The sequence below is a fragment of the Labrus mixtus genome, chromosome 15 (genome assembly GCF_963584025.1).
Source record: "Labrus mixtus chromosome 15, fLabMix1.1, whole genome shotgun sequence".
In the NCBI taxonomy this organism is placed as follows: Eukaryota; Metazoa; Chordata; class Actinopteri; order Labriformes; family Labridae; genus Labrus; species Labrus mixtus.
The window spans coordinates 15350203-15364757 of NC_083626.1; the positions used below are offsets into that span (position 1 = coordinate 15350203).

General features: G+C 38.9%; 2 protein-coding genes across 3 annotated transcripts; both read right to left on the reverse strand.

The window, feature by feature from the left end:
• Positions 1-96: 96 nt before the first annotated feature.
• Positions 97-6493, reverse strand: znf740b (zinc finger protein 740b). 2 transcript variants are annotated; one of them, XM_061056801.1, is made up of 7 exons: positions 6399-6493; positions 4689-4830; positions 4295-4528; positions 3218-3352; positions 2996-3125; positions 2424-2542; positions 97-2320 (listed from the first exon to the last, which is right to left on the reverse strand). In XM_061056801.1, exons 2-7 carry the CDS (start codon positions 4722-4724, stop codon positions 2171-2173), a joined length of 804 nt encoding a protein of 267 aa, XP_060912784.1. In that variant the 5' UTR covers positions 4725-4830; positions 6399-6493; the 3' UTR covers positions 97-2170. The 2 variants fall into 2 exon arrangements, with proteins under 2 accessions (XP_060912784.1, XP_060912785.1); XM_061056802.1 differs by lacking the exon at positions 4689-4830.
• A 689-nt stretch (positions 6494-7182) lies between these two features.
• Positions 7183-9353, reverse strand: zgc:174906 (uncharacterized protein LOC571548 homolog). Its single transcript, XM_061056803.1, has 4 exons — positions 9196-9353; positions 8433-8773; positions 8268-8348; positions 7183-8180 (listed from the first exon to the last, which is right to left on the reverse strand). Exons 2-4 carry the CDS (start codon positions 8746-8748, stop codon positions 7900-7902), a joined length of 678 nt encoding a protein of 225 aa, XP_060912786.1. The 5' UTR covers positions 8749-8773; positions 9196-9353; the 3' UTR covers positions 7183-7899.
• Between the last annotated feature and the right edge of the window lie 5202 nt (positions 9354-14555).

Here is a 14555-nt window from a genome sequence, read left to right on the forward strand (position 1 = left end):
TCCTCAGGGTGAAGAAAACAAATGAAAAGGGGAAAAACTGGATCGTTAAAAAAAATCTCTTTAGAAGTAATGTTGCAGAAAATGTGAACAACTTACATTTGTTTAAAAAGTGTAACAGCTTTATTGAGACTTGGGGCCCTAAACTGCCATTACAAGCTCCATGCTACAGAATGATTGACTGACGTTAAGTGATTTCACTTCACCCCTCGAATGACAAAACGGATGGGGGCTTACATCTGAAATAAAGCAAATCTTTTTACCAAAACTTTTTTTTAACAAGATTTTTCAAACATATACATGCAAAAAGACAAAGAAAAAAAATGCTGACTAATTTTAGCTGCTACACTTAAGGGCACGAGTGGCCACTTTTACTTTTCCTCCTAACAGAAAGTTGACAATGTCTTGCAATGGGCTTCTCAGTTGTCTCAAGAAATCATCAGACTAAGGATTATAACTTTGTAAATACTTTGATTTTGTGTTGGAGTGTAGGTCCTTTACATACTATTTTCTACCCCTAATAAAATTTAAACATATATTAACTTTATAAAAAAGCAGAAAAGTCAGTAATGGGCCCAAAACTCATTCTACATAGTCTAACAGAAGTACCAGTCTACATTGCAATCCTCCTCAGTCGAGCTAACACATCACCAGTCCAGTGTTTGGAGCCTGAATTAATGGAACAAAAAAAATAATGTAGGCTCTCATTATACAAAACACAACCTGGACACTATTTTCTGGTCTTCACTGTATACAATAAGTCACCTTCACTGAAGATGCTCAAGGTTCCAATTGAAAAGAAATGTCATGGCACTGTATTCACATGACATTCAGTTGAGTCAAGACAGAGGTAAGGTCTAGAGATCTACAGACAACACTAATTATTCCTTCATCTGATCTGGGCTGTTTTCATGAGCACTGGATTCTACAAGCCTGTACAAAGGACATTCCCCCTGTACCTCCATTGAAAATACTTTGTTTTAAACCATGTGTCACGTGCCTAATAACCATTACCAGATCTATGCTCATATACTCTCAGGAGCCCTTGGTGTAAACCTCAGGATATCAGATAACATGTTGACTTACCAAAAAACTTGTGAAAGGACGGAAGTCTTTCAAATTCATAAGAATTGATGAACAGTGAGCAAGAAAAAAAAAAAGACAAACAGTGGTTTCTCGCTAAAAGAGACAGTAAACAGAAATATTGATGTTTCACAAAGTGTTTTAGAATTTCCATGTTTGCTACAGACAATCAGACATGTATTTCTTAAATCAAAATGAACGTAATGAAAAAGCCCACTGAGTTGTTCAAGAGCGTCATTAAATCTGCGGTACAGAACAGAAACGTGTCAGCCTCCTATTGTATTCCAACAGTGTTACCTTCTCTTCAAAAGTAGATGGAACCGTGAGTGAGCAAGCCGTCGCTACACAACATAACTAATGCAACAAAGTCTAAAATGTAACATCTCAGGAAAATCTAGTTAGCCTTTAGTGTTCTTTGAAATAATCGTAGGAGATTACTTCAGATCCATTTAAGACATATGAGCTGGGGAAAATGTATTATTAGTTTGCATTTCATTCTAAAATCAGTTTTCAGTTGTTTTCTAAAACTCAACGCCTTCAGAACTGAATGGGTTGAAAGTGACTTCCTTAAGTCAGCTTGGACCACAAGTCTGCTGTGATCTTCAGCTTATAAACAGCTGGGTACATGATGAGTAGTATCGTAACGAAGATACCATCAGTAGTACTTGAAATAAAAAGCTAAACACTTCCGTATGTTTGTCCTTTAGTGAACTTTCCATAGTAGCAGAGCGGTGCAGGTCAACAGAACACCTATGAGGGATACATTGAAAGTCAATGCGGTCAAAAATCCTTGTAAATCCCTTGGCAGCAAACATCCAATACCTGCCACCTTCAGATGAAAGAAGTGTGCCTCTTACATTTAGATATTGCCATAATATCATGATCTGTTGTCCATGATCGCAAAGTAGTCCTCCTCCGTTTGCCAGTGGGATTCACGTAACAGTAGAAAAATACAAAAATCCAATATCCAGCTCTGTGAATGAACTGGCGAGAGCAAACTAAAATGGTTTTAAAGCTAGGTGGTTTTCAGGGTACGCTACTGTTGAGCTCCAATGCTTCTGTCTGAAGGGTCTCTATAGGAAGCCGAGGGTCAGACAGTCAAACGGTTGTTGGAGGGCTGTAGGGGACTCCAGGAAGCTGGATGGGCAGATGCATCCTGTGAGTACTGGCTCTCCTCTTTAGTCATCCCGACAGTACACAGCCGCCGGTGTCTCAGCAGTCTGTCTGTCCGTGAGAAGTTCTGCAGCCAGGGAAAGACAGATTTTTAGACAGAGTTTTTCTAGGTGTGTGCAGGAAAGAAGGTGAAATTCGTATGGCCTATTTGATCATTTGATAACACTAACCTGATGACAGCGATCACACTGGTACGGCTTCTCTCCGCTGTGCACCCTCTTGTGTCTGTCCAGGTGGTAACGCTGAATGAAACGCATATCACAGGCATCGCAGGCATACGGCTTTTCTCCTGTGAAAAACAGCAGGAGAACCATTTATCAGCATTTATCTGCATATTTCACTGAAAGCAAGATCATTTTAAAATGGTGTAATGTAGTTTATTCTCTTTTTTTGGGACAGCTATCAAGAGCAAAATTATGGTAAAGGGACAAAGACATAACCAACATTCACATAATGATGATGTCACTGTATGATGATATAGATGACAGGATAAGTAATTAAATACAAATAATTTAATAACACAGACGTTAAACAATTATAAACACAGTCTGGGTTTTGGTTTTGTAATAATTAGATTAGCATTAGATGCCATTTCATAAGGTAGGATGCTCACAGACGTTCATCGGCTGAATAGTTGCCTCATAACTTTTTGTACCACTCTGTTGCCCGTGTCTTACTACTGCATTAAAAAGAGAAACAGTGAAGTCACAGTGAAGTAAAGACATGAGCTGTAAGCACTCACCTGTATGTGTAAGTATATGTCGCTTGAGGTGGTAGCTACTCCGGAAAGCTCCATAGCAGTGGTCACAGATGAAGTTCTTCTGAACTTTCAAGGAACTGTCATCATCCATGTCCAGTGGTGGAAGTATAAGCTGTCAACAACAATAACAAAGGAGCTCAAATTAGATTTACCAAGAGACAAACTTTTGCACTTATAAATGCAGCTTTTAAAGAAAATCCTTACCTCCACTTTCTCTTTGACTTTGTTGGATGACCCTGATTTTTTGTGCTTCTTCTTGGGTTGCATATTCTGGTTTGCCTGCATGTCCTTCCCATCCATCATTCTTGATGTGTGATAATCCCCGTCTTTTCGGATCAGCTTTTGGGAGAAGAAGGGTAGTAGGTGAAAGTAGGTAGAAATGCAATGCAGCACATGGTTTACCACAGACCAAGCTACTCAGCATTGAATGGTGAAATATGCTAGATTGCGTTCCATAAATTATCACATTCACATGTCAACACTTCACTGAATCCCCAGTTTAAAATGTGTAAGCAGCAAATTAACATCGAAGAAATGGTTTCTAAAACAGTCAAATAGAAAGCAGATCAAATGATCTATGATCAAAGATTCAATAGAAAAATCATTACTGATGCGTTTAAGGTAGTCAGGGAATCTAAACGCTGATTGGTTTTCGCCACAGTGTGCAGCAGATCTGTGGCTCAAGTTTAAATGTTTGTTCTATAATGGATCTTCACTTTTATGCAGAGACAGATAAACCATCATAAGAATATCGTCGATGGTAACTGGTACATCATTAGAACAAAATAAGGTTTTGCCTGTTAATTGTTGACCACACTCACTGTTTTACATGTATACACCAAAGTCTGCTGTTACGTAATTGACCGATACAGCTACTTCTTTGTAGAATGTGTAAATATTCGGGTGGCAGTAGCTCAGTCTGTAGGTACTTGGGTTGGAAATCGCCCGTTCAAGTCCCGGCACGGACCAAGTCCGGAAATTGGTCTGGTAGCTGGAGAGGTGCCAGTCCACTTCCTGAGCACTGCCGAGGTGCCATTGAGCAAGGCACCTAACCCCCCCCCTGAGACCTCTCCATTAGTGCATGTCCATAGGTACATGTGTGTGTATTTCGGCCTATGTTTGTGTAGCATGTTCACTAGACGTAGTGTAAAAAACTAATTCCCCCTCGCGGCATCAATAAAGTATAAATTATTATTATTAAATAGAGATTATCTCCATGAAAGCAAAGTTATAATAAAATCACAGCTTGAGCACGTTTGTGAGCCATATTTTCTCTCTTACCAGAGGTGGACAGCTCCCTGCTGACGGGTGACCCATGTGGCTGTGGTGGGCTTGTCCATGGTGACCCTGGTGTCCATGGTGGTTGTTGCTGTGCTGCGAGTGAGTTTGGTGGCTCTCTGGACTGGCCCTGTGCCCTTGACCCAAAGTTGACATCATCCTCTTCTGTCCTGGGATGTTGTTGGCTTGCATCAGAGCCATACTGGATAGCACCGCCTCACAGCCCAGCAGCCCAGCCTGAAAATACAGACAACATGTCAGAGCAGAACGAGGGAAACTGCGGGACTCCTCACAGAGAAAAGAAGTCAGGGGGAGAACAGGGAGTAATTGGGTCAAAAGAAAAATACAATGGCACCCGGATGATGGTGATTCTGATGATAAAGAGACTTCCACTGACCCATTTCATATGGTCCCTGTTGGAATGGTTTGTCATCGTGGTGGTTTGAATGCGTGTGTGTTTGGGGGAACAGTGGGGGCTTCACTCAGGATCGGGGGTAACAGAAGAGACCCCACCCACCCAAATCATCAGGGGCCAAAGCCTGAAAGAAGAGGTATGATAACGTAAGGCCAATCATTTTTTTTACATGCTGGATTCAGGAGCTGGAAAAACATCCAATATATTTGGATTTCACAAGTCACCAAATCTGGATGTGTGACCAGGAATTTAGTTCCAGCATGAGTCGCTGCAGTAATTCAGGCAAGAAAGCCCCAATGGTTTGGTGCATGCCATGTTTCCATGGTGGACTAAAGACAAACAACAACAGTCAAATGGAGCATGGTAACAACGTCCAGTGGAAAAACGAAATTAATACAGTCCATATGGAGAAAAAAAATGTGAAGTATGATCCATTAAATCAACAAATACGTCATGCATGGGGTAAAACTGAAATGTATGAAGTTATTAAATTGTAATAGGCCTCTTATTTGAAATTTGATCACCTGATAAAAAGGTTTTTATTCGCCTTATATAATTTCATTAGAACAACGAACTGATTAATCGTTGCAGTATAAAACTTTGCAGAAGCCAGTCATTTAGTGAACTGCATTTCAGGCAATGATATTTGGCATGGATGCTACAGATGCAATGAATATTTGCAAAGCACTGAATGACTAAAACGTAACCTGGAAATACAAAGATATAGTGCGATATGAACACATTTATTTTAAATAACTTGTAAAGCCTTTTTTTTTTTTTAATTCTGAAAAGGGAGATGTCCTTTAAGTGATTTCACAAGCAAAATATTTGAAAAAAGATTCACCTACTTCTTGACCAGTTTATACCTATTGAAATGAGTAATGTAGTTATTAGAGTCAATGCTTGGCTCAGCAACCTTTAATGCTCAATGTGACTTGGTTAAGAAGTTGTGTTGGCTTAAAGTTAGGATGCAATATATTTGCAAAACAGAACTTACTTTAATGTAAGGTTAGATATTAATACAGGACTTACCTTTTAAAATGTTTTTAAAGTTTGCAAGTAAAGCTGTAATCAAAGCTATTACCTATGGTGTGAGCTATGATATAGCCATGCATGCATTATAGCAACTCAACACTGCATTCCCTTGACATTTAGAAAAACACAATTTGGTTTATTCAATCAATTTGGTTCGTGAGTCTGTCTGATTTTTCGGCATTAGTGTTTTTTATGTTTCAAAAACTAGAATGATATTCTCGTGGATTTAAAGATTAATTTCAGCACTAGCTAACGAGCGAGCTAGCGAGTTATCATTAAAAGGTTTCCCCTTTTAGCAAAAGTGGATTTTTAATTTTGCCGGATTATAACAAGAGCGATTTAGAAATACATGTTGTGTGTCTGCTTCAAATGTTGAGTGCAGTGCGTGGGAAGTAGCGTAAAAGTGTGTGTTTCTGTTAAACTGGATTAGCTAGGATGCTACCTAGCCAGTAGTTGGGGTTTTGGGACAACTCTGGTCTGAGTGGACCCCCAGCCCCCTCCCCAGACAACACAACAACAGCCAGGGCGTGCGGACTCCGCGCCGACCACTAAATCACACCTTCTTCGTCGGATAGAGCTGTTAGAAAGAGTCGCGTAGCAGATTGTAAAACATTAAAGGGGCTTCGAGCGAGAAGTTCCATAAAACCGCATGCTTACCTTTCAATTTTAAGAGTTATGTAGGTTATTATTGCTTGTCGCACTTCCAATTTTCTCAGTTTACAAACACTGACAGGAAACGGCACCGGATGTGCTAACAACGGAGCACGGGGATTGGTCAGAAGCACTGTCATGTGACTGAAGCAAAGCGATTCACATTAGCGGCCATAAATGTGAGGGAATAATGGCTGCATGGCTGTACTGAATAGAACAGGAATCAATGAACGACTTTATTAAGACTATTAATAGGTCTGATCAAACATAAAGAGTTGGACATCTGAGTGCTCATCTAGACGCTACGGCCGATCAATTTCTAATAGAATTTATTTTTTTTAAAAGTTGAAACTCACAAGACACTTTAAAAAGTCAAAAGTTACAGACAAGAATAAAAATACTGCAACAATCAGTAAGGCTTGTTTTGTAAAGTGTATTGAGATAACATCCGTTATTTAATGATTGATATCACACAGTATAAACAGGGGAATGGAAACATTTGCACAACTTTTCTCAAATACTGACCAGGCTGGAAGCAAAGGATGGCTAAAAAAAAAAAAGCCAACAAGATAGAGTGGAAGAGAGTCAACATTTATACTTTCTCCATTTATACTAGGCTATCTGAGATGAGGAAGAATAATGGGGAAATGGAGAAAATTAGAGAATAAAGTAATAACTGGTATATGAATTACAATAACAATCACACAGTTACTAAATGTTGTCTTTTCCAATTTGAATTTTTCTTGAACAAAAAGTCAGCCTGGTTTAAACCTTGTTTAATTTTTCGAGTATTGATTAACTTGTAATGGTTGGCATACTTTAGGGAAGATAACTAGAGAAAGCTGATGGTGTGCAGAATTTATTCAGTGTATAGAAGTCAGGAGACAACTCATGACTTACAGCACATCATACTGGTCTAGTTGATGTCATCCCAAAAAGATGATCAATGGGGAACATGTTATTGTATTATTAGAACTGTTGCTAAGTCATTTTATTACATTTAACAAATTGTTAATTTGCCTCTAGGTGTTTCACAATCTGTAGGCTACAGCATATAAAACAACACTTTCAACCATTTGACCTTCAGATAAAGAAAACTTGCCATTAAAAAAATATATCTTAATATGCCACAAGGTGAACATTTCTACAATGTTGAGTGTATGTACTCTACAGTACATACACACATTTTAAGAAAGATTTATCCTCCAAATCCCACGACCTAGTTTCTTTTGATTGTGCTTCAGACACAATCTATAGAAACACTTTTTTTTTTTTTTTTTTTTACAAAATAAAATCATTTTTTTGTTTTTCATAATAAAAGTTGCATAATCATTGATAAGCAGTTTTACGATAAGTATTGTAATTGTCCATGAGCAAGAGGCCTCTTGCTAAAGGGTTACTGTGAGAAAGTCTTCCAACAGTTTTCCCCTGATATAAAAGAAACAACTATAAAAGAAACACACATTTCAGAGAAATAAAACCTTTTTCCTAAAACAAAGTGAGGGCCTCAGTCATTCTCCAAAAGGAAGTCAATGTTCTCAGGGGGCAGACCAACGTCTTCCTGACTGAGCAGAGAGTGCAGGTGAGAAGCTGTGGCTTTGTTCCTTTGACTGTTTCTCCAGTGACGCAGCATGGCGATCACTCTCTCTACATGCAGCGAGTGGTCCTCTTCTATCTGTTCCAGCTTCACACAGGGGATGTCCAGCGCCAATCTGCCAATCTCCCTCCAAGATTTGCCAATTGCGCGTGCCACGATCAGCAGCTGCTTCTCCTTTACTAAGCTGGAGCCTGTACAATAAGACAAGTGAATATAAAAGTAAGTGATGGTCTCTACTGTGTTTTAAGGGGAATAGCCTTATTGGTAGTGTGACCAACCGTTGTTGCTGATCTGTTTGGATGGAACAGAGTCTTCTAAATCAGGAGCTGGTTTTCTTTTTCTTGATGTTTCTTGAATTCCTTTTAGATAGAGAAAGCGTGTTATCAATCCTTACATTATTTCAAATATAGATCATGAAAATATGAAGGACACTTTTTTCCTACCAGAAGACAGCGTGTCGACATGCAGATCTTTAGTAAAGCTTAGCATTGGAAAGGTTTCCTGTAGTGCCGGCTCATTCAGTAGTTTCAGCAGACCCCGTACAGCTTCAGGTCCTCTTAGGATAATATGATCCAGCAGCTCTGTCACCTTCTCACAAGGAACACGGCAGGCTTTCACCTGCTGGTAGCCGGTAGGAGACAGCAGACAACGGGAGTCTGCATGCTGCAGGACAAAGTCTGCATCCCCACTTAGAATATCTATTAGCTTAACCTTCTGGCTTTTAAGTAGCTGGATTTCTGCTGCTGGATTGTCAGCCATGACTGAATGTCCCCTAAATCATCTCCTGAGGAAATAAAGGGATCAATTCTTTTTTTTAATGAAAGCATCACATCAGAAGAAGCCTACAAATCAGTTACTGTTCATTTAAATGATTTCACAAGTACATGGTGTGCTTCATCAAGCAGTGAAACATTTACTGTCATAGACATTTCTGATGTAAAAAAAGATACCAAGCCATCATATTTTTATATTCAGAGAAGGTGACATTTCACAGACCATTGTAGGCAGTACTGGTGCTACTTAAATAACAATAAACAACCTTCAGAATTATTAAACGTCTAAGAATAACAACATATATTATTTACAGGTGTATGTATATTGCACATTTTAATATGTGAAAGTGAAAGTTTGAATATCATTAGGTGAGCCCTACACTCGTACACAAGGCATGGCTTTTTGTTCGAAATGTTCACATAAAGGTCTCACCATTTTATTGTTACAGCTCGACGGACAAAGTACGACTTGACAAAAAACTGCGTTGAGCGAGCAGGAGGAAAACACTTCCTCTGTTTACTGTTTACTTCTACTTCCCGCTGCTTTCTCTTCCTTGTGTATTTTCCACGAACTATCGTCTGAAGCACCCGGATGACCTTAAAATACTTGACCCACCTACACTCTACTTGTGTGCTTCCATCCAGTGGATGGAAGATTGAACTGCAGGAGTCTGACATGGCCGAATGTATTTGGTGACATCTGGTGGAATGAAGAACTGATAGCACACACCAATGAAAGCATTTTGAGAGTGTATTGGAGAAAAAGTGACTTTATACATCTGTGGGGGGGAAATCCCCTGATGCAGCACTAAAGTGATGGATTAAGTGCTTTGAAAAGCTAATTGAACAAAACAAATGCAGTAGCCTTGTAGTATACGGAAACAGACAATAAAAAATAAATTCAATTCAGTTCAAAAGGGCTTAATTGGCATGGGAAATCTACTTTAACATTGCAGAAGAAAGAATGAAAAGAAAACACAAAATAAAGTTAACAGAATAACAAAAAATCAATATAGAAATAACTTTAATAGCTGTTCAGGATTGCAGTATTACAAAGTGTATAAACATAAAAACATGTTGAGTTTAACTTAGAAATATAAGTTGAAAACTTAACTTTGCTCTTTTAATATATACAGATGACTACAGATAACGTACAAAAATATAAAATACAAAACAAAAATATAAAAACAATGTTAATTGTTTCAGTATATTTACAGCTCTATGGTCTGTAAAGGGGAAAACAGTTGTAATATATGATGTAATATCTTTGTACATTTCTAAATAAAAAATTTATCATAAAAAAAGGAAGCCAGGTCTGTCTGTGGCGTCCTCTCTCTCGATGGCGAGGCCGTGCTCACTGAGTCTTTAAATCATCAAACATTTCCTTCTTTTTGGATCAGTCAGGAGCTATTTAGGGGTAGATAACATTCTAATTTGCTCTGTTTTTTTGGTTAATTCTTTCCAGAACCAGCTGTCTGAGGGGGCAGCTCTCTGTTATCTGTTTGGAGGTCAGGGCTTTGTTATGGAGCGTGTCAAGGTCACTTTCTTTAAAATGGTAATACAATTTAAAAGCTCTCTTTTGAATTTTGATAAGTAAAGAATATCGTCCTAATTCTGCTCTGCGTGTATTATTTAATGTTTTCTGTTGGACATGGAAGATGTATTTACAGAATTCTGCATGCAGCGTCTCAATTTGATGTTTTTCCCATTTTAAAAAAAAATATTGGTTTGCGAGAGGACCCCAGACCCTGTAATCATAAAGAGAAATGGGTTCTATAACTGAATATTTTAAGCCATATTTGAATTGGGATGTCTGATTTGATGTTACTTAAGAATTAACTTAAGAATTAAGAATTTAATTTTGTGGTGTTGGAGGCTCTTTTTAAAACATTTTTTAAATAACATCATTTTAGTTTTGGTTAGGTTGACTGTCAGAGCTCAGGTCTAGGAGAAACTTTGCAGAAGTTCCAGGTTGCTGTTGTAGCCCTTCCTTGGTCGGAGGAGCCCCAGGTCATCTGCAAACGGTATATAGTGTCTAACAGGATGATGTCTGGTGCTGCAGACTCTTCTAATGCCTTTGCCAATTCATTGATGTAAATGTTAAAGAGGGTTGGACTTCCCATTCTAGGAGATGAAGTCTGTGGTTTCCTTTGTCCATTTTTACAGCACATTTGTTGTTTGTGTACATTGTGTCTGCTGTCGGATGAAGGGGTGAATGTAAGGGTTAAGGGATGAAGGTAGGGGGGTAAGAGTTGAGGGTTGAAGAGATGGAGGTAATGTTCGAGAGATGAAGTGATGAAAGTAAGGGTCAAGAGATATGGTGGGGGGGAGGGGTAAGAGTAGAGGAATGAACGGATGAAGATAAGTGTCAGGTGTATGGGATAGGATAGGATAGTACTTTATTGATCCCTAGGATAGTACTTTATTGATCCCCAGAGGGGAAATTCGGGCGTTACAGCAGCACAGACAAGAAAGCTCAAATACACATTAAACAGAATAGATAAGATAAATAAAAATAGAAATAAAAATAGAAACACAAATAAAAATAAATGGAATGGAAGAAGGATGATGGACTTGTGTCTGCCGATGTGCGACGTGACGAAACCAGAGGGGTCAAGACTCTGGGTGGGGGAGCCGTCTCTTCGTTGCTGTCTTTCTGGGCCCCTGTGGTTCCTGTATTTAGAGAGAATTGATGAAACAAGGAGGGGTTTATGTGAAATCAGCGTCGGAGGAATAGGAGTGATTAAGGCGTGCTTAAATACGTATGAAACGGGTTTGTGTTTGAGGCGTGGTCTATGTTCCTGACCCTATTTATTAAAACTTTATTAGAGGTATGTGAATTTGATAATTGAATTAAGGATGCAATAAACACCACCTGTTTAATTAATTTTTACTTTTTTTTTTACTTTACTTTTAGAGTATACTAACAGAACTAGAGAACTACAGTTAGTGCTGCTGTGTGGTGTTGACACAATAGCAATAGCCTACATATTTCTTTCATTGATTCCTCAAATGTAGTATTTTAAAAACACTTGCATTAGTACATTTATATATGTGTCAAATAATACAGTCACTGATGACAAATGTCACACTGACTAACAATATGTCAGACCATGCTCCGTGCAACAACTGTACAGCAGAATCTCACCTTGATACTGCCAATCTGCGGCAATTCCTGGCAGTTTTCGGTGTTGACTGTACATTTCTGTGAGGAGCCGTTAAGTTGAACTTCCACAGACAGTGACGATGACTGACAGAAATCCTGCTTTTCATGAAGTGGTAATTAGTGAACCCAGCAGGTTCAGACGGTCTTTAATATTCTCTACACTATGTAGGTTATCTTGAATTGTGTTTGCTGTTTATTCTACTCTGTTATTCTTCTATCTATAAAAGACGAATAAGAGACTAAAAGAATGTGTATCACTGTTTGACTGAAATGAACTGGAGTTCCTCCACAAGGAGTCAAACACTCACTGTTTTTGTTGTTGTTATTCACTGCATGAATACCAAGCAGATCACGTGTAGGTCATTGTGTGTGTGTGTGTGTGTGTGTGTGTGTGTGTGTGTGTGTGTGTGTATGTGTGTGTGTGTGTTAATTGGATGGCAGTGTGGAGGATGTAGGATATAAGCACATATTAGGTTGTTGTATCATTTCAGAGAAAGGCCCCTGACTGTTACCGGACCACAATAATCAGGGAGCAGCGGTCGCAAGTCTGCTTAGCCTGTTTACTCTGCTCCACTCTGGGAAATGACAAATCAATACCTTATTCTTGGACTGATATTTGCTTTTTGCAAGAGGGAAAGCCTCTGGAGCCCATTTCATCCACACACAGTATACACACTGAGTCACTGTGTGTATAAACTGTCTGGACAAATGCTGTTTTCTCTGCCTACAGTGGGTGGAAAAAGAACGGAGAGGCATCATTTAGTCTTATTATTCATTCGTCACCCAGGTGAGAGGAGAGAAATGTGCAATCCATCCTCTTTTATGTACTTCTAACGACGTTACTTTGCTATAAATTTGCATTATGTTGAGAGTAGGTCTTAAGAAGTAACATTATGAAGACTTGCACTAAGCTGAAATGCAGGGAGCTACTGATCTCAGTAAATATACAAATGTTGACACTCTGGAAGCTTTCAACTCCAAACACTGTGTAATGTGCCTGTGAAATGTGCACTTGGTCATTTTGCATTATATCACTGCAAAACAAGTGGAGCATACTCTGTATGCAATATGAAAATGAACTGACTTTGCTGCTGAATGAGCACAATCCCACTCATACTCTCGTGCTTTCAGGCCCCATCGCGCTCTCTGTCAAGTGGTAAACTCCATCTGTATGTGCGTGCTAGTGCTGCATGGTGTAAGAGCTGATGGAGAATAATGCACTTTCCTTATGAGTGGCTCTGGCGTCATTCTACAGACCTCTGCACCTGGAAAATTGGGATTTTGTAGATGAGTGTGCAAGTATGTGTGTGTGTGTGTGTGTGTGTGTGTGTGTGTGTGTAGAAGACTTAGCAATTACAGCAGCTTATCCCCTGCATGCCTTAACAGATCAATTATATTTACATGTAAAGTAACAGACAATTACAATCACTCTTACTAACACATTTGAGTACTCCAAGGGAGAAAATCAAGTGTGTCTGGATCAAACATTGCCCTACACGTTTTCACAACACAAGTCCTTGTGTTAATGCAAAGAAAAACATGCACATAAACAGAATTTCTTACAAGCTGTGGTAAAATCCTTGATAAAGAAACAAAAATCTTCTTTTTTTAAATTTGCATATTCTACAAATAGCAATGTCCACAGTTACAACATTTCACTTGAAATGTAAAATTCACACGGCTGGAAATAAACACAAAAAAAAGCTCCTTTCTCAGAACCAGTTTACCTTTATGAGATTAATTATGTTACACCTTAAGATAGCCTCTGGTATAAGTGCAAAGAATGTACACTTTGTGTTTGCTTTAGTTGAACCTGGCCAGGGATGCACACAGGGGCCTTGGAGATGTGACCCCGCCCCCTGTGTGGGTGGATGAAGCAGAGGCGAGGGGACAGCCATGCATTTGAGTGACTCTGACATGTCTGTTTGTTTAACATGCATTATATATGAAAGACCAGAGCGAGAGAGGAGCGATCAGGGGAGGAGGACAGCAGAAAGGAGAGAGAGGGGGGAACAGTGAGATGACACCAGGAAGACAGTGAAACAGGAGGCTAAAGAAGGTGGCAATTCATAGTTGAGTGGACACATACTGTAGATGGATATGTTGAGTAAAAAGATCAGCAGAACAGCAGAAAAATAGATTTCAGTCAGGCTCAGTATTGAGCATATATGTTATGGAATTTGAAATCATTGTATCCTTTCTTTTAGAGAAAAAAATATGTTTATACATTTATTATATATTCTGCTATATATATGTACAAGAACAGGATGGTCATACGTTATCATCCAGTATGTCATATAAATTCTCTCAGATTTATTATACATGAAGCTGTTGTTCATTATGGGAAGAGGACAGTTTGCGGAGGACTTATAGGTCGAGCCTGTAATGTAATTGACGGGTCCATTAACGCTGATAGAAGTGTAAATAATTTAAGTGTGTGTGCATGTGTGTGTATGCCTCTGCACTCCTATACTTTAAAGGAGGATACTGAAGAATGGCAAACACAAAGGCATTTCCCCTCCTTTAAGTCTAATGAATGGAAAACACTGTGAGTCTGACTGACTGAGCAGGCATGTTTTAAGAAGCTTCAAAGCCAAGGGAAAAAAAATATAGGAGGAAAAGTGTGT

Bases quoted from the DNA above. Each gene is read 5' to 3' on its own strand.
- znf740b (XM_061056801.1), bottom strand. From the start codon at position 4,724: ATGACAAACCATTCCAACAGGGACCATATGAAATGG. The intron at 3,126-3,217 runs GTAAGGATTTTC...TGTTGTTGACAG, and splicing joins AAGTCAAAGAGAAAGTGGAG to CTTATACTTCCACCACTGGA. The intron at 2,321-2,423 runs GTTAGTGTTATC...CCCTGGCTGCAG, and splicing joins AGTGTGATCGCTGTCATCAG to AACTTCTCACGGACAGACAG.
- zgc:174906 (XM_061056803.1), bottom strand. From the start codon at position 8,748: ATGGCTGACAATCCAGCAGCAGAAATCCAGCTACTTAAAAGCCAGAAG. The intron at 8,349-8,432 runs GTAGGAAAAAAG...TCTATCTAAAAG, and splicing joins TGTCGACACGCTGTCTTCTG to GAATTCAAGAAACATCAAGA. The intron at 8,181-8,267 runs GTTGGTCACACT...CTTATTGTACAG, and splicing joins CAAACAGATCAGCAACAACG to GCTCCAGCTTAGTAAAGGAG.